The 24,402-nt window shown below is 47.7% G+C and overlaps 1 protein-coding gene across 1 annotated transcript in view; it reads left to right on the top strand.

Moving 5' to 3' along the window:
- The first annotated feature begins 4,830 nt into the window (after positions 1-4,830).
- LOC122393419 (receptor-type tyrosine-protein phosphatase T-like) overlaps positions 4,831-24,402 on the top strand; it is a 69,058-nt gene continuing 49,486 nt past the window's right edge. Inside the window, exons 1-4 of the mRNA XM_043389392.1 lie at positions 4,831-5,066; positions 5,746-5,854; positions 16,693-16,783; positions 23,572-23,773. Coding sequence (XP_043245327.1) covers positions 5,006-5,066; positions 5,746-5,854; positions 16,693-16,783; positions 23,572-23,773 — 463 coding nt within the window. The 5' untranslated portion in view covers positions 4,831-5,005. The remainder of the gene's footprint in view (positions 5,067-5,745; positions 5,855-16,692; positions 16,784-23,571; positions 23,774-24,402) is intronic.

Consider the following 24,402-nt stretch of genomic DNA (forward strand, 5'->3'; position numbering starts at 1 on the left):
ATGATTTTTTTGAAGTGCTAGACCTCGTACGGAAACAAAAATAGCACCATTCGATTCGCCGTGAGAAACTGCGTCAGATAGACACCTTTTTAGGTCTTAACCTTCGCCCCAGTGGGGGGGGGGGGGCATATATTACCACCCTGTCGCGTTTTTTTGCGTGTGAATAAAAAACCGCGGCGCGGCTTGCAGTAGCTTGTTATAGGTACTCAATTTTGGATAATGTGTAAAATTTTTGACCTCAGGTCATGTCAGGTCAGGTCACCAGGTCAAGTTACCTGACCAAGCCTAAAAAAGTTCTCAATCATGTCCAGCCTGCAGTGTTTGTCAGAGAGGTTTTAACCCTCGCCGGCACAGGGGGGGGGGGGTTGGTGCAACCCCCCTAAGGTTTTTCGCAAATAACTCGCGTACAAAACGCCGATCGCGACAAAACTTCTAGTACCCTCGCATTGATCAATTTTACACCTACCCTGAAAATTTCATGACCCTGACCCCAATGACCTTTGACCTGTGACCTCTTTTCCGTGACCACGTTTGGCCGAAATCGCGATTCGGCGTACTCGTATGTCGGCTCGCATTAGCCGCGCGTTTACAAGCTTATCGTGGTTTTAAACGTTCAAACATGCGATTTGATTTTGCTCCCATGCATAAGGGTGGGTGTCAAGGTCACCTGTAGGTCAGGCCAGGTCACTGACCTTTGGTGACCTCGGTTCACTTTTTCGAGTTTAACATGTTTCTAGGCTAGTTTTTGGAGCTGAATTCGAATTTAGCAACCATTTGAACATTTACGAAGTAGTTTTGGTGCCTTCGTAACATGTTACGAAGCTGTCAGAGGCGGATGACAGGTAGGCACTACGAATACCCGTCACGACCCCTACCGGTTGACCTGACCTGACCTGACCTGACCTGACCTGACCTGGTCTAAACGCTTAACGACATCATCTGTGATCAAAACTAACACGATATTCGTGATCAGCACCCCGGAAAAACCCTTAGCAGCCACGCTTTACGACTTTCTAACAGGTCCCGATATTCCCGATTTTTGTGTCATTGACCTGACCTCAGACCTGGAAGGTCAACCGATGACCTAGGACCTTAAAATCGGGTATCATTGGCTTCCTCTTGTGACGGGCAACACGCTCGTTTTTTTCCGCGAAGCTCTAGCTCCATCAGGGGCCAAACGTGAGGCCCCCCCCCCTTGTGCCGTCGAAGGACTCAAAATGACCTGTGCCGGCGAGGGTTATACTTGGTGGATTGCACGATGTTATGGGCACCTATAATTTGTATATCTCGGACTTTTTATATCCGTGACCTAAGGTCAGGCCAGTAGCATGACCTTTGCATTATAAGTCTATGGAGAAACATGAAAATGCCTCTAGATCCGTGTGTACGAATAGGAACAGTCCACATATTTCAGAATCACAATGATTTGGGCCCCCCGTGACGACCAAGGTGTATTTTTTTGCTAATAGCCTCTAAGAAGGTCATCCGAGGTCATTTGAGGCTACAAACATATTTTTGCCAATAACTCTCGATTGGAAAGAGATAGAACGCTGAAGATGGCTTCATTGTAGGGGAGAGCGGGGAGAGTTGTATCATGTCCAAGTTGTATCAGGGCGAATTGTGCCAAACTTATCCAATAGATAGCGCTCGTGACACGACCAGCCGACGAGGTTTTCCGGGCGCCATCTTTCCCTGTTCTGTCGTGTGGCTGGGTGGACGCGTTTCGAGGTGAGAGCCGATTTTATGTTTTTTTAATGTCATTCTAAAAAAATGAGTTGCAAGAAAATGTGTGTTTTGGGCATTTAGATGTGCACGAATTTGAAAGATCTCCGTAGCGGTGGTGAGGGTAGGTTCTAAGGCTGCGTGAGTGAAAATGGATTTATCCAGCTGTCCGCTGTTTTTGAGCACGAGAATGTTTTTTTCCAAGATGGCGGCGAGGTACATGTTGTATCAGAGCCGGGTGGGGTATGTTGTAACATGTATGTATGTATGGGTATGTTGCTTTTGATCGCGAAAGCTAAGCCCTGTCTCGCGTTTGTAGGTAGCTAGTCAATACTCATTCCATTTCGGCACAATGTGTTGGCTTCTTTGCTCTTAACGGGCCACTTTTGCATCTAGTCTGTTGATGTTTCGTTCGTTTCGATGTTTCGTTCGGATTGCATTGACCTAAGTTTGATCTAATAAAAGTGAGGCCTTTGAGCATATACATTGTATTAACCCCATTTAATGTTGTTGTTATGTTCAAAACCAGTAGCAAGCACACTCCCTGAAACGTGAAATACCTAGTGATACAAATTACCCCACCATGTGATACAACTCACCCAAGCCATGGGGCAAGTTGTATCAAAAACATTGTTCTATTCGGCAAACTGTAGAAGAAAAACTGGTAGAGGTAGCGGAAAAGTTACTTTGCACAAAAAAAGCAGAAGAATCAGGGAAGGAGATAGTATGGAAATAATGAGTTTATCACGGATAGTTACGAGGTTATGGGTCTCGGAGTAAAAACTGATACAACCCACCCCAGTCTCCCCTATTTGTCTTGTCGAGGCGCATCGAATGATATGCAACATGACCTATTTGGGTCACCACGTGACCTTGACCTAAGGTCAAAGTTTGACTTTGACCTTTCCAGGTAATTTTTTTTCGAAGCGTTTGAAGGAGAGAAACACGATAGTGCCTGGCAGTTGGTGCGACCCCCCTTGGCGTTTGAAAACGGAGCGTCGTAGAGCTTAGCGGAAAAGACCAACGGATTGCTCTCGCCGAGATCTCGCGATTGGTGGTATATTTTTTGGTCCTAGGTCAACATTTGACCTACTTTTGACCGGTCAAAGGTCAAATTTTCGGAAAAATTTCAACTTTCCGCGGCGATTGCGGCAAAACGGTGGGAGATATCGACTTGAAACCTTCACTATCGTGTTCCTTGATCAATTCTCTATCGTTTGGTATGTATTTCGTTTCCCTAGCTCTAAAAATGGCGCGTTGGGAGCGCCGGAAGTCGGCAAGGTCACAGTCGGCGGCAGAAATTCGAAAAATCAAAATTTAAATTTTTGAAATCTGATTGTATTTTTGGATTTAGGAGGTCCATTTGCTCCCTATAGAAGCTAATATTGCTGCATATTCCCATTGAGGTGACAAGAATTAGCAAAATAGTGGTTCGGGCGCTTTTCAAAAATAGTACCGGACGCTGTTACTCTTGTGACGTCATAGCTCCGTGACCTGACCTGACCCGGTCAAGTTTCTTATACCATATGATGGCCAATACTTGCCCTAACATGCATGGAAAGTTTCATCACGATCCATCAACCGATGTCCGTAACACCGGCAGGAAACCTCGGGCGTTGGCACTCAGTTTGTGAAAATCCGGCCGGAGGCTGTTCCCTTTGTGACGTCATAACTCCGTGACCTGACATGACCCGGTCAGATTTTTTTTTTATCAAAAGATGCGCAAGGTTTGCCCCATAAGGTACCCAAAATTTGGCGGCGCTGCGCGCCGCCGTTTTTGCACTATTTCCGAAAAGCCTCAGGGGGGGGTTGCACCAACCCCCCCCCCCTACATGGGCGAGGGTTAAGATTATGGGCATGGACAATGGACAGAAATAAAGTTGAACTGATGCAAAAGCATGAACTTATTGCGAGGCACCTCTTCAACAAAACAAAACGAAACAGAGCGTCACCGAAATAAACACACACACACACACCAGGTCCCACGCGCAGCCCCGCCGCCCCGACAGACCTTCCGACCACTACAGCTGGCCCACGCGCGCTCCACCAGCCTGCGGCCTCCCCCTTACTTTGTACGGCGGCCCGTCTGGCCAGACCGGGACGGTGCCGTTCCATGGCATATGCCGTCCCGGCCCCGGGGAGAGCTGTGGGATACCTCCCCGGGCCGGGGAGATCTAGTGGATACCTCCCCGGCGCTCCAGACGTGATACGAGCCCCAGCCCGCACCCCCGGAAAATCATATTTCCCGGGGGTGCCCCCTAACCACCGTCCGGGCGAGGGGAGCGCCGACCCGGCCTATGATGTGACCTATGATGACCTCTGGTGACACCAATATTGCTCTAAGATGAAAAATGACTGAATACTTTCAAATGTATGTACGCACTGAGAGCTATCGACTGCTTTTTACCGCGTCTTTCTAGCCTAGCCCTCTTAGTTTTTTTTAGTTAGATGTGGGTGGTAACATATGCCTCCTCCCACTATGGCGAAGGTGGCCGAGGCCGCCACTGAGGCGCGGGTTAACAACCAACTTCGAAATTTGACCTAACTTGACGTGACCTTGACCTAACCTTGACCTGAAATTCATCCAGATGTGGTCCAATATCACTTATTGAGTGTGCCTATTGAATTCTATGAATTAAATGACCCATAAAACATGTGCCGCACATACCCTTTTCTACCTATATTTCGTTTTTGGTGACCTGACCTGACCTGACCTTGACCTTGACCTTTGTATGAAATTGTACTTGCAACACATATTGTCTTGGTAGCCTAAGAACACGTTTTGGGCAATCAGTCTCACTCCATTCTTCGGCAACTACGGTGCAAGGCCGACACTTTAGAAACTTGCATTTTTACCTTGACCTGACCTTGACCTGACCTCTGAGCTACTTAAGCAGAAAAAATTGGCTCTTAAGATCCGCCTGGGTGAGAGCTTTCGATTGCCGTTTTCCCCGTCTTTCTACGACCATCGGTTCGGAAGTTAGACAGGGGGAGGGCAGAATCTGCCCCCCTCCCCTCCTCCCAGCAGGGCGCTTATGGCTGAATAGCCCAGCGGGGCGCGGGAGCTGCTTTCATAGTTCAATTGCCCAACTATGTAAACTGCGTGGACCGGCGACACCCGACTGAGCGCCTGGTCTGTCCGGAGGAAGTGCTATCTGCGGCTGGCCCGGGACTCTGCAGGGGATGCCGCTTCCTCCCGCCCCGTCCGCTCTATGTGGTCACCCAGTGGAGTGATAGTGCAGGGCGGCGGCCGTCGGTCACCGCAGTGCATGGTGGCGGCGCGATGGCGCGACACGTCTCTCACCTGATCCTGCTGCTGCTGCTGCTGCTGCTCACCGTTATCGGTAAGATCCGAGCTCCCGGCGCTCCTCACCCTCTTGGAGTAAATATATGTAAGACGGTCTGGATCACCTTATACGGTCCATTTTGATATCATTTTTAATTAGGTAAGGTTAGGTTAGGTTAGGTTGGGTAAGGTTGGGTTAGGTTAGGTTAGGTTTGCTAATACTGATGAAAAGCAAAATATACCTGCATAGGTACTTACCAATTTTGTGCTAGCACCGAAGCTACGTCAGTACGTCATCTTCACCATACGAGCATGTTTTCCAGTAAAGAAGGGGAAGCATCGGTAGAAAATGGAGCCTCGATAAGTGTGATTGGATGGCTGGTCACGAAATGACTGCAGCGTTTAATCAGTAATCACCGATGGTTCGATGTCGTGAATGTATGCATGTTGTGAAACTGTGAATATTCTATCTATCTTCTCAATGAGACATGCTAGTTGAAACAGTACTTCAATCTTTAGTTCTGCCAAATTCATGGTACAAAACAGTAAGTACTTATTCTTTCTTACATAAGGCCGTTTCACAAACGTTATAGGTATCGGCAGGTACTACATAAGGACACTATAAGGCGGGGGAGACGAAGCACATACTTGCATACATATTTCAGAAACATATGATTTGATGCATCGTGACTAATTGACGTTGACCACTGGTCACTATCAGTAAACCCCGTTTGCAGCGCGCAGCGTCTGCCAGAGTACCATAAGCCTGGGATACCAGGACCCGCCAGACTGCACGCTCCCCGGACAACGCAACATAGAAAACCGTGATGTCGGAACAAACTTCAGGTCAGCTTAATTTCATTTCTTAAGGACGGAAAAATAGGGTTTGTTTGAGTGTTTGGTGAAGATGATGGCCAATGAGGGAATTCAAGGTAGAGGAGACAAAAAGGTGGATGCGAGCTATCTGTTGGCCCATAATTCCTAATGTTGAAATGATGAGTTCAGTTTTGTTCGTTTGAGTTTGGTTCGAATAAGTTTTTAAGACGGATAATGAAAGAAATGACCAGATGCGTTCGTTGTAATATTAAATGACCGGATGTGAAAGTGTGATTTTTCCGAAACATGTATTTGTCAATACTGAATATATACCTCGGAATCCGACATTATTGCGATTAAGGGATTCACTCTGACGCACTCTGTGCTGTTGGAGGGGGCGTTTGAACGTCCCGACATGGCCCATAAGATTTTAACCCTATTCCTGGCGGGCTCCGCCGGGACAAGAAACTGGCGGGGGGGGGGGCCGATTCGGCCCCCCCCCCTGAGATCTCGAGAACGAAGCAAGATAGCGACAAGCGGTAAACGGCATCGGATACGCATGGACAAGGTCTACAATTTTTACTAAGGTCATTTTCAGGTCAGGTCAAAGATGACGTCACAGGGGTCGAAAAAGTCAAAATGGCGGCGCTAGATATGGAGAGAGTTTTTCTCGAATAACTTTCGAATTAGTCAAGATAGGAACAAACTAAGGGCATCATCGTGATCCTCTCGTCAATCCGCATCGAATGATATATATATATATATATATATATATATATATATATATATATATATATATATGTTACAGGCAAAGTGAAAACTCGGGCATTTTGCAAAATGCCTAGGCAATTTGCAAAATGCCTGACCAGCTAGGCATTTTGCAAAATGCCCAGGCAATTTGCAAAATGCCTGACCGCCAGGCATTTTGCGAAATGCCTAGGCAGTTTGGAAACTGCCTGACCCACCAGGCATTTTGCAAACTGCCTAGGCAGTTTACAAAATGCCTGGCGGGTCAGGCATTTTGCAAAATGCCTGAGTTGTGATTGATTTATTTTACCGTTTTTGTTTACCACAGGCGTTGACCATGTCGCTCTCATGTGCCTGAGCCCAAAACACATTCAATATTTACGAATTTACCCACGTCTTGCGCCACTTCCGTCGAGATGGAACCACTACTGAATGGTGTAGATTGAGCCAACGTCTCCCTATAATTTTCGTATACGGAGTTGTAGCCGTTCGTGTGTAGGAATGCTGCGATGGGGCGCGGAGCATGGCACAGAGAAACATGGGCGCGGAAAAACGCGGCGACCGGTCGAATATTGACCCGACATTCTTCGCTTCCCGTGCTTATTTACATCACGGCAAGAGAGGGCCGCAGCGACACGGGGTTGCCAGCGATCGATAGAACAGAGACAAGCGTATTGCACACCTTTGTAATAAAAAGACGCTTAGGCCTTAGAAATTACAAGTTTTACATGCAACGGGCATGTTCATCTTTACACAGTCACAATGCATTGATAATGTAGACGTGTGGCTCGCCAACCAAGCTACCATACATCGAAAGAACATTCTTTTCTGATCAATATCCACACAAAGTATTTCCAGAGTCATCAAGGCTCTTAGAAACATAACCGTGTTTAACGCGTGTTTACCGATAAAACCGCGCCGGGCGCCGCCCGGTAGCCGGCGCGGCGGCCGGGCCGCTCGCGCTGCCTGGGGCTCAGTGACCTTGAACTCGACAGCGCTACCCGGAGAATGTCTCACTGTGTGTCCTCCCACTTGGTGCGTATCGCTTGTGATTAACCCCTGTTGGCGGCACTTACAATGATGCTTACGCATCGTCGCTGGTGTGAGTTCGATGTCAGGCATTTTGCAAACTGCCTGAAAAAATAATTTCAGGCAGTTTGCAAAATGCCTGGTGGGCCAGGCAGTTTGCAAACTGCCTAGGCATTTTGCAAAATGCCTGGCCGGTCAGGCATTTTGCAAATTGCCTGGGCATTTTGCAAAATGCCTAGCCAGTCAGGCATTTTGCAAATTGCCTAGGCATTTTGCAAAATGCCCGAGTTTTCACTTTGCCTGTAACATATATATATATATATATATATATATATATATATATATATATATATATATATATATATATATATATATGTTGACCTCGAAAGGTCAAGGTCAAAGGTTGACCTCCGGTCACGTGACCTCGAGGTCATCATGTATATCATTCGATGCGTCTTGACGAGCTGAACACAATGAGACCATCCACGCGTCTGTATCTTGTTCCTGTACGGAGTTATTGGCCAAAAACCTTTGGTGACCTTTGATGACGTCACATGACCTCACAGCTGCCCAACAGCAAAACAGACCTCAAGGTAGTGAAGGTTGATCGTATATGAAGTCATGTATGGTATATGGGGCCATTCCGACCCGTTTTAGTGGTAAAAACAGCCCAGGGAGTTGATTTTTCCCCCATTGACTTATAATGGGGAGGTCGCGAAACTGACCTGACCTTAGGTCACCGATATCAAAATTCCGAGATATACAAATTGCACATACTGGTACCCTAACTAAAGCCTGAAGAGAAGAAATTGATCGGTCAAAAACTCTAGCTCTGGCGTGATTGCAAACTTTTCTGAGGTAGGGTCACCAAACCGCCTCTGGTGACCTGACCTGAGGTCAGATCAACTCAAAATTTTCAGACATGTTGCGTAGAAGCCTTATAGGAAAAGTCAGAAAATTTGAGCTTCCTAGCTCAACGCGTTTGGGAGAAATAACCAAAAAACCTCAGGGGGGGGGGCTCCTGAGGCCCCCCGCCAGGAATAGGGTTAAAGTGAGTTTGAATGTTTCGAAAACGACGGCGATAACCATGCATATTAGCTTCATAGTACATTTAGGTTTTACCTATTAGAACACCAGACCACATATGAAATTTCATAAATATAAATGATAACATTAATATGCATGTACTTAATGTAATTGGAGCGATTAAATCGTAAATTAAGAAACTTGTCAGCGATTGATAGATGATATATAAATAGATAATGACAAAGCAGTTATTACAAATCAAATATACCTACTAGAGATGTCAATCGGATACCAACTTTTTGGTATACCGATACCAAACCGATACCAACTTGGTATTTGGTATTTTGATCCTAATGTTGTTGGTATTTTGTTGGTATTTCGAATCCGGCTAATGTATAAAAGGATACGAATTCGGTAAAAACTTGGTATTTCCCTCATGTTCCCAAGTTGGTTTGGTTTCGGTATTTTTTTCATGGTTTTGGTTGGCATTTGATTTGGTATCGGTATCCTGATTTTCCGTTATTGACATCACTAATACCTACCTATTAAAAAAGAGAGAAAAACACAAAGCTTTCGGCTTAAGCAGTCTTGTTCACTGTGTCCCTACCAGTAAAACGCCTTTTGGGCGAAGAACGAGCGAGCGAGATAGTGAGCCCTGCACGCTGCACGTGCGCAAGGGCGAGAGGGTACTTCCAACGGACTTGTGCAAAGCACCCTTCTAACCGGTCGCTAGCGGTGTGCCAAATTTGAACGCAATCGGCCCAGCCGTTCCTGAGATCTGGGAGCGGCATTCTGCACGTGCGCACGTGCAAGCGGGGTCCAAACTGACTTTTGCACGGCACCCTACTAACTGGTCCTCAACCGTGTACCAAATTTGAGCGCAATCGGCCCAGCCGTTCTCGAGATCTGGGAGCGCCCCCTGTACGTGCGTACAGTCCACAGCAGAAGTAATGTGTGGTTTCAGTCATGGGTATGTTCTGCTACTGAAGCTTAGGAACGAGTAGCCAGACTACAATGAAACTTTGAATGTAGCTTATATGTATCGTCACCCTTGCAGCTGCAACTTTAGCTATTGACATCTTCTTTTCGATCACTCCGCATTAAACAATCGCCAGTCAAAGCCAACCGTTGAGCAGTGGCGGATCTAGGATTTGAGTTTAGGGGGGGCAAACATTGCGCCGCCAGGCAAGTCGGCGAGAATTTCAAACGTCCAGTCTTAGGAACAAAAAAAAAAAACGAGCTACCCCTATTTTTCTCCTCGGATTTCGGGATTTTTTTTTATTTTTTACATTTTTGTCAGTCCGGCCAAGCCAGGGCAGCGCAAAAAAATTGCAGCCCCCCTGACTCCGGGAGATAGTTAGAGAATAGCTCACCGGCGCTATGGACGGTCCGTCCTCTACCTCCCGCATCACCTCGGCAAGACCTCGTCCGAAAGGTCCGCCCGCGCCGATTCTCAAGGGCTTCTGTATCCGGAGACCGATAAGGGTCGCAGCAGCAGGTTCATGTGTAAATGCCCACGACCAAAGGCCACATCAGCGTACCTGCGATACTATACGCAGTCAGGGTTGCCACGTAGTTAAACGTATTAACAGTTGTTTCCGGTAATAGAAAATGAGATCAGTCGATTAAGAATCCCAACAAGAAATAGACGAAGAACAGCGCATTTGTTTTCGGTCCTGCATTTATTGATGCAATTACAATGAACATTCCTTAACTTTGGGACTAAACTTCGCGAGCTAGCAAAATTATTACGAGCGAGCGAGCGCAGCGAGCGAAGCGAAGTCTTTTCAATATAACGGAAAAATCTCAGCATGAGCGGCCCGGCCCGGCCCGGCCTGTAACGCTTTTGAGAGGCTTATATCTCAGCAACCGCTGGACCGATTGGCCTGCGGTCTTTTTTGCTGGGTAGCCCCATCCCTTCTACCCCGTAATTGACTACTTCTGATACATCTCAGTGACCGTCGTGGCACGTGCCACGTGAAAAGTCAAGGGTGTTCAAGCAGTTTTGCAAAAGTAGTGATTTTGAGAGGCCCATATCTCAGCAGCGGCTTGAGCGATTGTCTTGCGGTAATTTTTATAGGGTAGCTGCATCCCTTCTACCAAAGGTCGCATACTCTTGATCTATGTGAGTGCCCCCCACTGCTCGTGCAAAATACAAAAAGAAGAGGTGCCAAATTTGTTCCCATTTCAGTAGCTCGCTAATTGCTGGGGCGATTTCGCTGAAACTTGGCATACAGGTAGGCACCCACCAGGCAATGCATTCCCATGTGTTGCGGTTAGGGTGCTACTGCACGTGCGCACGTGCAGGGGGCGTTTCCAGATCTCGAGAACGGCTGGGCCGATTGCGCTCAAATTTGGTACACGGTTGGGGACCGGTTAGTAGGGTGCCGTGCAAAAGTCATTTTGGACCCCGTTTGCACGTGCGCATTTGCAGAATGCCGCTTCCAGATCTCAGGAACGGCTGGGCCGATTGCGGTCAAATTTGGCCCGGTTATAAGGGTGCTTTGCACAAGCCCGTTGGAAGTCCCCTCTCGCCCTTCCGCACGTGCAGGGCTCACTATCTCGCTCGCTCGTTCTTCGCCCAAAAGGCGTTTTACTGGTACAATAAGTGTTACTTTCGAGAGGAGATAAACGATGCTTCGATGGAGATGGAGAACGATGGGAGATAAACGACTACATAGGACCACAGCGCAACAGCCAACGGAATCACACTGAACAGCGTTAAGTTCCCACAACATACTGAGCTTCTCCAACACCTCGCAAACCAAAAGCTCTGACTGAGCCTTTCTGTGTTTGTCGTCCCCACTGGCGTCTGGCGGTCTGCTGTTGACGGTTTGTTTACTTGGTTCAAGGTTTCAATAAATCGCGTTATTTTTTTTTTTGTAGCAGTAGCAGTAGTAGCACTGCTGATGGATGATGGACTGACATTCATGGGGCGGACTCGGAGGCTTTTTATCAGCTCACAACTTAATATCACGAATATGACAAGCTTCTACCTAGTCCTCCATTTATTTCACATTTTCTTTTCAAACACCATATTTTTAATATTCAGGTTGTAGGTTTTTTAGGGGGGGCAAAAAGATATGTTTGCCCAGAGGTTTTCCGTTTAGGAGGGGCAATTGCCCATTTTGCCCCAACGTAGATCCGCCACTGCCCACCAGGCAATGCATTCCCATGTGTTGCGGTTAGGGTGCTACTGCACGTGCGCACGTGCAGGGGGCGTTTCCAGATCTCGAGAACGGCTGGGCCGATTGCGCTCAAATTTGGTACACGGTTGGGGACCGGTTAGTAGGGTGCCGTGCAAAAGTCATTTTGGACCCCGTTTGCACGTGCGCATAGAATGCCGCTTCCAGATCTCAGGAACGGCTGGGCCGATTGCGGTCAAATTTGGCCCGGTTATAAGGGTGCTTTGCACAAGCCCGTTGGAAGTCCCCTCTCGCCCTTCCGCACGTGCAGGGCTCACTATCTCGCTCGCTCGTTCTTCGCCCAAAAGGCGTTTTACTGGTACAATAAGTGTTACTTTCGAGAGGAGATAAACGATGCTTCGATGGAGATGGAGAACGATGGGAGATAAACGACTACATAGGACCACAGCGCAACAGCCAACGGAATCACACTGAACAGCGTTAAGTTCCCACAACATACTGAGCTTCTCCAACACCTCGCAAACCAAAAGCTCTGACTGAGCCTTTCTGTGTTTGTCGTCCCCACTGGCGTCTGGCGGTCTGCTGTTGACGGTTTGTTTACTTGGTTCAAGGTTTCAATAAATCGCGTTATTTTTTTTTGTAGCAGTAGCAGTAGTAGCACTGCTGATGGATGATGGACTGACATTCATGGGGCGGACTCGGAGGCTTTTTATCAGCTCACAACTTAATATCACGAATATGACAAGCTTCTACCTAGTCCTCCATTTATTTCACATTTTCTTTTCAAACACCATATTTTTAATATTCAGGTTGTAGGTTTTTTAGGGGGGGCAAAAAGATATGTTTGCCCAGAGGTTTTCCGTTTAGGAGGGGCAATTGCCCATTTTGCCCCAACGTAGATCCGCCACTGCCGTTGAGATTGGTAAAACCCTACATTACTTTAGCGGTGGGCTGTACCTGCTGTAGCACCCCAACCTGAACACATGCAGATGAATTATCTGATGGAGACCTAACTGTGTACCGAGTTTCAATTCAATCGGCCCAACCGTTGTGCCGTAATTGAGGTTGCAATTTTGGGGGTTCTCAGGGGCCCGGGAACGATTTTCAAGTTGGGGGGGGGGGGCGAGCCTAAAATACCTGACATGATGCATATGAAACAGTGGCGTAGCTGGGGCTCTTAGGGGACACGTGCCCCCCCCCCCCATTGGGTTCAAAGGGACCCTCGGGTCCGACGGTCCCTGCGGCCCCATCTGACCGCTGAAGGTTAACGATGACCATATTTCGACTCAGAAGGGCCCCATGGGGCTCGTTAGAACACCTCATGGGCCCTAAATAGCCACACTAAGATCTCCATAAGGGCCCCACTCCGGCTTCTGAGGACCTCTTACGGCTTTAAGGGTCCCTCGGTGGTCTCCAAAGGCCGTTACTGGCCTCTGAGAGTTCTTATCGGCCTATGAGGGGCCAGTTCTAGGGGCATTTCCCACATGTGATGGTCCCACACTTATTTTTCTGAGGGCCGAATAACGGTAACTTTGGGGAATAACGGTAACTCATCGGCGCCTGTGAGGGCCCACAGCGGTGCCGGTGTCTCTAAGGGTTTCACACGCCCAACTCTGAGTGCCTACACCAGTGCCTATTAAAGTCCTATATCGGTGGCTCTGAGGATCCAACGGCCAACACCTGCGCATCTAAATTGGTGACTTTTGAGGGCCCCACCGGCGTCTGACAGTACCATGCCGGTCTCTAAGTAAGGACCCCACAAAATTTCTTCTGCCGGCCTAAGGGCCCCTTGCCGGTCACTGAGAACCCCCTGCCGGCTTGTAGAGGGTTCACGTCAGCGGCTCTAAAGGCCCCACTCCCGTCTGTAACGGCTCCACACCAGCGTCTATGAGGGCCCACAGCAACGCCTGTAAGGACCCTCACCGGCGCCTCTGAGAGAATCACACTAGCACCTCTGTGCGCCCACACCGGCACCTGCATGAGGGCCCCACACCGGAGCCTCTAAAAGCCCCTTACCGGCGGCTCTAAGGGCCCTACGCCGGTGATTCTGAGGGTGCTACCGATAACCGAAGGCACCACACCAGTACTTAGTGTCGCTGAGCTTTTATCCCATACCGGCCTTCCGAGGGCGCCACCTAAGTGCACTCATTGCCCTACACCCCTCCCTCACACCCGGAGCGTGTAAACTGTGTTATGCCTATAGCAACGATTTTACCACCGTTGTACGTTATGTGCATATTTCTTAAAGTTGACTCAAAATGGTCCAGCATAAAACATGGTCTGCCAAACTCATGGCCAAGGTCAGGCCCAAACCAAAGCGGGATGACAATAGCAGATGCTGTCAAATCGATACTGTATCAACAGAAACAACTCAGATGGCAAGGAACATGCCGTGTGTTGATGTTTAGATATATGCATAAAGGAAACAAAAAGGAAAGAAGTATGGAAAAGGGAGGAAAGATACTTTCTCGCCGCCTCAATGTTGAGGGGGCGCCGCCCCCTCGGCTCTCAAGGTGGGGGGGGGGGGCAAGCGCCCCCGCTGCCCCCCCTGTTCCCGGGTCTATGGGGGTTCTTAAAAAATGTCCAACTTTACCACGCGCCACGTGCGGTGGTTGGCAAGAACGCATGGTGGCCATCACACCACAGAACTTTTACGTCCAAGTGACATTCAGTAAAGAAGACCGCTTGTCAATCGGATGTCCGTTCTTAAGATATTAGCTTTTGAAGAGCGTCCCCACGGCCGGCCGCTCATACTCAGGATTTTCCCTTAATTCAGTATAAACTCGCTCGCTCGCTGCGCTCGCTCGCTCGTAATGATATAATCGGTACAAATATTCGCTGTTTCCGTCTAAAGCTCTAAAAATGAATAAAATCACGTGTTTCCTCTTTTACTGGCCTACTGCCGATTTTCCTGCGATCGATGACCAGGTGATGAACCCGTTTATGCTGTTGAATGTGTCCCGAGAAGCAATATGAGCTGCTTTTAAGATCTTTCTTGTCGACTTTGTCATGTTCTTTTCTGATATTGTCATAGTATCCCCATCACCTACGTGTTTTTTTTCTATGTGTAGCACTATCGCGTTTGAAGTACGATGTAATTTTACATCGCTTCTATGCTTTTTGGGATAGAACGACAATATTAGAAAAGAACGTAACAAAGTCTACGAGAAAGATCCTAGAAGCAGCTCATATTATTACATGGGACGCATTTAACAGGAGAAACGGAGTCTTCACTGACAGCAAATTCATCGATTCAATCGATTGCAGCAAAATCGGCAGTAGTCCAGTAAGAGAAGAAACACGTGATTCTTATTACGAGCGAGCGAGCGCAGCGAGCGAGCGAGTTCATACTGAACCAGTATAACGCCTTTTGGGGCGATTAACGGAGCGAGCGAGAGGGTGGGCCTTGCACGTGCGAAATTGCGAGGGGGTACCTTTAACTGACTTGTGCACGGCGCCCTGCTAACCGGTCTCTAGCGATGTGCCAAATTTGAGCACAATCGGCTCAGCCGTTCTCGAGATCTGGAAGCGACACCTTGCACGTGCGCACGTGCAAAATGGGTCCCAACTGACTTGTGCACGGCACCCTCCTAACTGCTCCGTAACCGTGTACCAAATTTGAGCGCAATCGGTCCAGCCGTTCTCGAGATCTGGAACGACCCTTGCACGTGCGCACGTGCAGCAGCACCCAAACTCTGGCACATGGATATGCATTGTCAGTCAGTTGGAGGTACCCCCTCGAAATTTCGCACGTGCAAGGCTCACCCTCTCGCTCGCTCCGTTAGTCGCCCCAAAAGGCGTTATAACTTATACCTACTAGTAGTTACTAGATGCCGGCAGCGCTCGTGCGTTGCCTTGGGCCAGAATTGGAGGATCCATAGCCCAATGACTTCATTAAAAACCGACTTTTGTGTCGCTAGATCGACGTTTCCCGGGATCAGAGGATCCCTCGTCAAAACCGTTATCCGCCACCCCGCACGCGCAGCTTGCACCCCTCTGATATTATCTCGCCGGAATGTCATGATCAAATGTATTCTTCTTATGACCTGCAAGTTTTGAACCAGTTAGAGCTGCCGTTTACCCTGCAGGTGTGGCAACGTACGAAGGGGTGCAATCGGCTTGCACGTGCATAGCTCATGCACCACAGAGTTTAGTTCAACCAAATGTGCACTATTTTGGAGGCCTTGCCTGGGACTAACATTGAACCGATTTTGAGGTCGATAGCTCAAGATTTCTTTGAGCCAGAGGACCTCACGTCAAAACGGTTTTCCGCCCCCAGCACGTGCAGCCTGCACCCCTCGCAGACGGTGACCCCCCTGGAAACTGGTTCAAGGTGTTACCGATGTGTCCCGCCAGTGTGGCTTTGCCCGTGGCCTCGGGTTGACCTGTAGCCTTGACAAAAAATTTCGTGTCACCGAAACTTTGAAGCGGAATAGCATGTGCCACGAAGCACCGAGCGAACCGAGGCCAGCACCAAAAGTTTACCTCGCCGGAGACGAATCAAACGGTCCCACTTTCGTCCCGATCGGTCCACCCATTTTGACTCCAGGTCCAAAAAAGCTTGGACAAACTCACTCACATACTCACACTGACAAACAGGTTCAGCCTGTTTTATGTTTTAGGGCCTTGGGTTCAGCCGAACTTTTTTTCAGCGACCCACCAATGGGAATTTCCGTATGCAAAAGCATGCTATCGCATGCTTTTGATCCTCCAATTCTGGATAATATAATATTTATATAATATCATGATATAATATAATATTAATTAATAATAATATAGTATTTCTAATAATATGATATTTCTATTTTTCATTAATAATCTAATATTTTTATCGTAAGTGCTGATTTTTCATGTGTCCTGTGTCATTTAGGGATGCGGAATTCGCCGCTTGCCGATGACGAATGTGACCTTTTTTTACAGCGTAACCTGCCTACCAGAGTGCATCAATTCTTCGTTGGCCATACAGTCACCGGGACGGGAGGCTGTATATGGAACACGAGTTTACAGTCTGGTGAGGTGATGTTCCTACGAACCAGGGGCGTCGCCATGGGTTTTTGAGTGGGGGGGACGAAGCTCGACGGATCCTGCAGGATTTTTTCCTATGCTAGAACCCCGCGACCCCGTTTTCAGCCTTTTCTCTGGATTTGATGCACTTTATTTTCGATGTAGCCGGTTTTTATTATTTTTATTGCGCACTTCTTTTCATTGTGTTCATTCAGGCATAATTTCTAAGCCCAGGGCATCGTGGGACACAGAGAATAAACGACACCCTATACTTTGATTTTATTTTTTTAATGTCAGAATGCATGTGTAGGGGAGAGTGGGGTGGGTTGTATCAGTTTTTACTCCGAGACCCATAACCTCGTAACTATCCGTGGTAAACTCATTATTTCCATACTATCTCCTTCCTTGATTCTTCGGCTTTTTTGTGCAAAGTAACTTTTCCGCTACCTCTATCAGTTTTTCTTCTACGGTCTGCCGAATAGAACAATGTTTTTGATACAACTTGCCCCATGGCTTGGGTGAGTTGTATCACATGGTGGGGTGATTTGTATCACTATTTCACGTTTCAGGGAGTGTGCTTGCTACTGGTTTTAAACATAACAACAACATTAAATGGGGTTAATACAATGTATATTGCTCAAAGGCTTCACTTTTATTAGACCAAACTCTAGGTCAATTCGTACGAAACATCGAAACGAACGAAAAATCAACAGACTAGACGCAAAAGTGGCCCGTTAAGAGCAAAGAAGCCAACACATTGTGCCGAAATGGAACGAATATTGACTAGCTACCTACAAACGCGAGCCAGGGCTTAGCTTTCGCGATCAAAAGCAACATACCCATACATACATACATACATACATGTTACAACATACCCCACCCGGCTCTGATACAACATGTACCTCGCCGCCATCTTGGAAAAACATCCTCGTGCTCAAAAACAGCGGACAGCTGGAGAAATCCATTTTCACTCACGCAGCCTTAGAACCTACCCTCACCACCGCTAGGGATATCTTTCAAATTTGTGCACATCTAGCTGCCCAAAACACACATTTTCTTGCAACTCATTTTTTTAGAATGACATTAAAAAAACATAAAATCGGCTCTCACCTCGAGACGCGTCCACCCAGCCACACGACAGAACAGGGAAAGATGGCGCCCGAAAAACCTCGTCGGCTGGTCGTGTCACGAGCCCCATCTATTGGATAAGTTTGACACAATTCGCCCTGATACAACTTGGACATGATACAACTCTCCCCGCTCTCCCCTATCACTAAGATGTTTTGATTTTTCAGAAGAACGCCTTTGAGTACGAATGGTAAATGTAAATGGGAAAGGTTTGGACTTGCTTATTTCCGGTTTCTTTACTTAAATTATAAATGCATAGAACACAAGTACCAAAATTGACTTTCCTCAAAGGAAGCCGTTTAACTTTTGGTGATGAACTTTCGTGTCATTCATTGTTAAATATGCTCGTTTTGCTTCAGCTACAGACCAAGCGAAGCATATTCTATATACCTAAAGGCATGTGCTTAATTTTGACCGCCTAAATCGGCTTTCGTCTCTCTTTGAATTGCTCGTGCAATGTCGCATTAACGTGAGTCTTTTCGATTCACGTGTGATTGAAAGGCTCTTGTAATAAAAATATCCAACATTCCAGAGAAAGATCAAACTTAGAAGTGCAGAGACACAGGTTTATTACCTCCACTCACAGCTCACTGACGCCCGAATACTCGCTCTCGGCCGGCGTTAAAGGGACTATCCCACTCATTTTGGGCTTTGAGTTGAGATAGCCAAGTTTGCGGCGAGGTTCAGAAACCACTATCTATCTAGGTTGCAACTAGAGCACTTCACGGATAGGCTTTTTAGGATCCGGCCCGGCCCATATCCGGCAAGTCATATCCAGATCCGCCCATTATCCGCCTTTCTTTGAATATCAGAATCCGGCCCACCCATGGCCCGTATTGCAGCCAAACTTCCAAAAAATATCCGTAATAATCCGTTTCACCAATAACTGGTTTCACCCAAAACTGGACTAACAAATTCAATCTAAGGGACCAGACAGCCATACATCTCATAGACCATCATGGTTCCAAAAACCATGCATACATTGCATACATTATCCACTTGAAGACAAGTCTTGTGACAAGTGAGTGTCATAAAATGATGCCTTTTACTTTAATCAAACCTCTGCTGCCTCTTAACACATTAGGTTAATTTTTAACTTCAATGTTGAATGTTAAAATTTTGATCCGTTTTGATCCGGGTTCAACCTTCAATTCCCAAATCCGGCCCGCCCATATCCGTTCTTTTTTAACAAATTTAGAATCCAATCCTATCCGGTCCGCGGATTTATCCGTGGATAACGGATTTATCCGGCCCATGAAGTGCTCTAGTTGCAACCCCCGCGGCCTCTTGGTGTTGAAGAAATTCGTTCCCTTCATTTGAAAATGGGCCTTGTACAAGGCCCTATCTTCAACATGGAGCGACCGTTAGTGTGACGTCACCTCGTTTAGTCATTCTGATTTGAATGGGGTTGTTCGTTGAAAAATCGCTTAAAACTTGGTCTGAACTTTGTTGTGGTGCCTACAGAGTAAAAAGAATCAGCTTTATGACAGTAATGTGGCCTGGGGAATGAGGTAATTTTGGGCTGTGACGTCACATATTTGAAAGTTTGTGTTTGGAATATGGGAAGCCTAAGATGTTTAATGAAAAATAAATGCCAGAACCGTGTTCCTGGTCATCCAATCTATAAAGTCGGGCACAATTTAACTGGTTTTAACAACATTTTAGAAGGTGGGATAGTCCCTTTAAGGCTGACGAACTGAGCCACGAGTTTGTCAGCATCCACAGCATCCACCCGGTGCCGGTGTACGTGGCAGACAGCCACCGAGGTGAGTCGGTCCTGGCGCATCGTCGAACGAAGCCAAGTCTTCAGGCGGCGCAGCGCACTGAAACTCCTCCCGGCCGTTGCTGAGCTTACAGGCAGTGTCAGGAGAAGCTGCAAGAGCTTGTTCACTTCTGGGAACATTGCTCTTGCGGGCTCAGGCACCTCCTGCATGATGTTGACCGCATCCTGAAGAGACTTAGATCTTCTGTCCCGGTAAAAAAAACTTGTTCGGTAAAGGATTACTTCTTTTTTTTCCGCAGAATGACAGGTAACTGAGAAAAAGCAGCTCGAAAACTTCTATTGACATTCAATTTGAGGAGGGGATAATCCCCCCACCCTTACTCCAGGGGGGGGGGGGACGGTGTCCCCCCCATCCCCCCCCTGTGGCGACGCCCATGCTACGAACAGTAAACGATAAATGCGTGCTGCTCATTCTGACGTCATTTGCGTCCAACCTATCTGAGCCTTTGAAATATGTTTTTAAAACAACACTGAAAACAAGTTGAAAGAACGTAATGCAAAAGCATCTTAAAATATTCCACACTTAGGTTTTTTGGGTATTAGGGTAAACTGGCTTAGAGGCGAAGCAGAACGTCTGGTTCATGAAGAACACACACAGTGTTTCACATAGACCGAAGACACGTGCTGCTTCTTCGCGCGCAGTCTTAGCGGCCCCAGGGGGCTTCAACTCGACCAACACCGGTTCTTCTTCGTTCTCCCTAGTCACGTGATATACGTCACACAAAGCGCGCGAAAGATAAACCCTTTGGAGGTTTTGCACGAACTAGCATCGGGTTTAAGAAGAAGGGGTTGTGGTTTAATCAGTGTAATGGCTTTCATCAAGACCACGCCCGCGGTACCACGTTCTAGCGTCCACCGGAAGCGATCGCCATTTTTCGATCGCGTTGGATCACGCTTTGTGCAGTGACGAGCGGCTGGTGCAAGATTGGGTGAATGGCAAGTAATCGAATATTGAAGAACTGAAATAAGGTTAATTTTTGGCTTGTCAAGTGTTGTGTATTATTTATATTACTTGTGATTGACAATGATAAGCAATATCACAGCGCTCTTCAAATGCATGGATGAATGCATTGGATGAAGAAAATTCATATGCAAGACCTATCAATGCAGTAAGTATCTATATGTTGTATAAATGCCCATAGCTTAAATTATGCATGTGGTATTTAGACAAATTTTCCAAATGAAGATAAATCAGGAATAGAATCAGCTTCAAGCTTGCCATTTTGGGGTCAACTGATTTAGGTATAGGTAAATTTGGCTGATTTTAATAAACATATGTTCTTGCTAATTAGTGCAATATTTTATCTAGCTGCACTTTATATGTTAAGTGCATTAGGTATTTTATTTTTGGAGTAGGCTCATGGTCTCTGAAGTCAATCTAAGTTTCTTTAACTCCCTGCCTGTTGAATAACGCATCCGCCCGACTCTTCATTCTAGGGGACGAGGCCATCTCCACTCTGATTGAGGCCCTGGAGTCTGAGGAGAGCGTCCTGGCGCGCGGAGACGTCGACTTCGTCGAAAACGCTGGCTTGAAGCTGGTGGTGGAAGGAGAAACTGTATGTGATTTGGGAGAATGCGATATCGCCACCCGGCTGCTGACATGGGCGATAGCGCATACTGTGTTTGGGAAAACATCCACTTGCTAAAGCTAAAAATGTGTTCATATTTGTACAGAAAGCAACCCTGAGCGTGAAGGAATCAACCTGAATAATTAAACATGCCCGAAAGGCTCTGGAGTTCTTTGGCTTGGATGTGTAAGTTAAGTGACACGGCCGAGGGGAAAGCGTTCCTGCAGGCTGATCGCAGGCTGAATGCGGGCTGGTTGCGGGCTGATCGCATGGGCGGGTTGCGGGCTTGTTCCTGACTGGAGACTTGCAGGCTGATTGCTCAGAGTAAAGAGGAAGGTAATACATTTTAAGGTGTATCAAATACTGTCTTTGCGCAGCAGATGTGACGGCGCAGGTCGATAGCCATGCATGGGAGGTTCAATAGACGAATGAACGGGGATTTTGCGGTATTGCAATAGAACTGAAAGGGTTCTACAACCGATATTCAGAACACAGGGTGGTTTCCCTATAAACCTCAGGGACTTCTTCACAGACCCTTTGGGGTTCTTATCTAGGTGCTAAGAACGCTCTTATTATAAACCCTAAACCTCATAAGAGTCTTTGGAAGAATCGTGTGGGTTCTTTTGATGAGAATGCAAAGCCGTCTACGTGAAGAACCATGGGGGTTCTGAAAAACGGTGGCATAACATTTTACCCCACAGGGGTCTAAATACCCCTGTACGTTCTTAACGTTCTTCCAAAGTGTTTTCAGTGAATGTGTAAAATCGATGCCCGGAGGGCCCCTGAAAGTTTAGTGACGATATCTACAGTCGTTTAGGAGATAAATCTACGGAAAAGGCCGGGGGGGGGGATACGGAGCGCGGGTTAACTGATTTTCTATTTAGTTTATACCATTTTAAAAAGTATCAGCCCCTTTTATTTTTTACATAACTACATTAAAGGGACTATCCCACCTTTAACATGGGGTTTGAGTTGAGATAGCCAAGTTTGCGGCGAGGTTCAGAAACCACTATCTATCTAGGCTGCACTTGCAACCCCCGCGGCCTCTTGGTGTTGAAGAAATTCGTTCCCTTTATTTGAAAATGGACCTTGTACAAGGCCCTATCTTCAACATGGAGCGACCGTTAGTGTGACGTCACCTCGTTTAGTCATTCTGATTTAAATGGGTTTGTTCGTTGAAAAATCGCTCAAAACTTGGTCTGAACTTTGTTGTGGTGCCTACAGAGTAAAAAGAATCAGCTTTATGACAGTAATGTGGCCTGGGGAATGAGGTAATTTTGGGCTGTGACGTCACATATTTGAAAGTTTGTGTTTGGAATATGGGAAGCCTAAGATGTTTAATGAAAAATAAATGCCAGAACCGTGTTCCTGGTCATCCAATCTATAAAGTCGGGCACAATTTAACTGGTTTTAACAACATTTTAGAAGGTGGGATAGTCCCTTCAAACATACTTCAGTTCTTATCAATACACTCCTATTAGTATCACTTGACATGGGCAAAGTCAGGGACAGCTGACACCTGACACGGGCGGTGTCAGGACAGCTGACACGGACAGGGGCGGTGTCAGGACAGCTGACACTGACAGGGCCAGGACAGCTGACAGCTGACATGGACAGGGCCAGGACAGCTGACAGCTGACACGGGCAGAGTCAGGACAGCTGACACCTGACACGGGCGGTGTCAGGACAGCTGACAGCTGACACGGACGGTGTCAGGACAGCTGACACGGGCGGTGTCAGGACAGCTGACATGGGCGGTGTCAGGACAGCTGACACCTGACATGGGCGGTGTCAGGACAGCTGACACCTGACACGGGCGGTGTCAGGACAGCTGACAGCTGACATGGACAGGGCCAGGACAGCTGACAGCTGACACGGGCAGAGTCAGGACAGCTGACACCTGACACGGGCGGTGTCAGGACAGCTGACAGCTGACACGGACGGTGTCAGGACAGCTGACACGGGCGGTGTCAGGACAGCTGACATGGGCGGTGTCAGGACAGCTGACACCTGACATGGGCGGTGTCAGGACAGCTGACACGGGCGGTGTCAGGACAGCTGACACGGACAGGGCCAGGACAGCTGACAGCTGACATGGGCGGTGTCAGGACAGCTGACATGGGCGGTGTCAGGACAGCTGACACGGGCGGTGTCAGGACAGCTGACACGGACAGGGCCAGGACAGCTGACAGCTGACACGGGCGGTGTCAGGACAGCTGACGGCTGACACGGACGGTGTCAGGACAGCTGACAGCTGACACGGGCGAGGTCAGGACAGCTGACACCCGACACGTCTATCTGCCGGCGCCGCTGCAGGACTCGGACCTGTGCCTGGCGGCCGTGCACGACGCACGACTGCCGCACCCGAGCCGGATGGCCGGGCCCACCGCCGTCCTGCTGACCCTGGTCCAGTACGGTGGCACGTTTGTGGCCAGCTTTCGACGAGGAGTCAGCAGTGCCAGTCGCGCCTACCAATACCAGCAGCTGGGAGTCCAGTTCACCAGTGACTGGGTACAGGGTAAGTGCCGAACAGAAATGCACACCGAGGTATTAACCATGGTTATTACTCGTATAAATTTTGTATAGGTAACATAGATTTTGCTTGAGGTGAAAACTCCGCAGCATGAGCTGAAGTGGACCTGTATAAGTTTCGTGTTTGGTGCTATCGTCATTCGAACAATATGAAATCTAATTCAGTTGGGCAGTTTATAATTGGACCATGATCAGTTGGAAGTTTAACCCGGCGGCCGCTGGGCCTCCGCGCCACCCGCCGGCCGCTGGGGGGGGGGGGGCATATAGTTGCCCCCCCTTTACTTCTGCGACGATATCGTCGCAACGCGAAGAGATAGAGAAGCGAAACTTTGCACACATCTTTCTGAATACCTAGCCGAGGTTGTGTCCAAATTTGGTGTCGATCCCATTTGAAATGACGTCACAGTGACGTCATAAGTGAAATTATAGATTTGCGACTCTCATATTCCTCACGATACATCAGATATATGGGACCGAATATAAAGGGTCGATTATTGGTCAGAAACTAGATGTAAGTGTAGTTAGATGTTTTAGGATGACAGCAGGTGCTGTCTGGTTCATTTACAGTTGAGTTTCATGCTCAGCGTCATCAGAAACGGTCCATATCGGAAAACG

This window comes from Amphibalanus amphitrite, unplaced genomic scaffold (assembly GCF_019059575.1).
Source record: "Amphibalanus amphitrite isolate SeventyFive unplaced genomic scaffold, NRLGWU_Aamphi_draft 000534F_arrow, whole genome shotgun sequence".
NCBI classification, from domain to species: domain Eukaryota; kingdom Metazoa; phylum Arthropoda; class Thecostraca; order Balanomorpha; family Balanidae; genus Amphibalanus; species Amphibalanus amphitrite.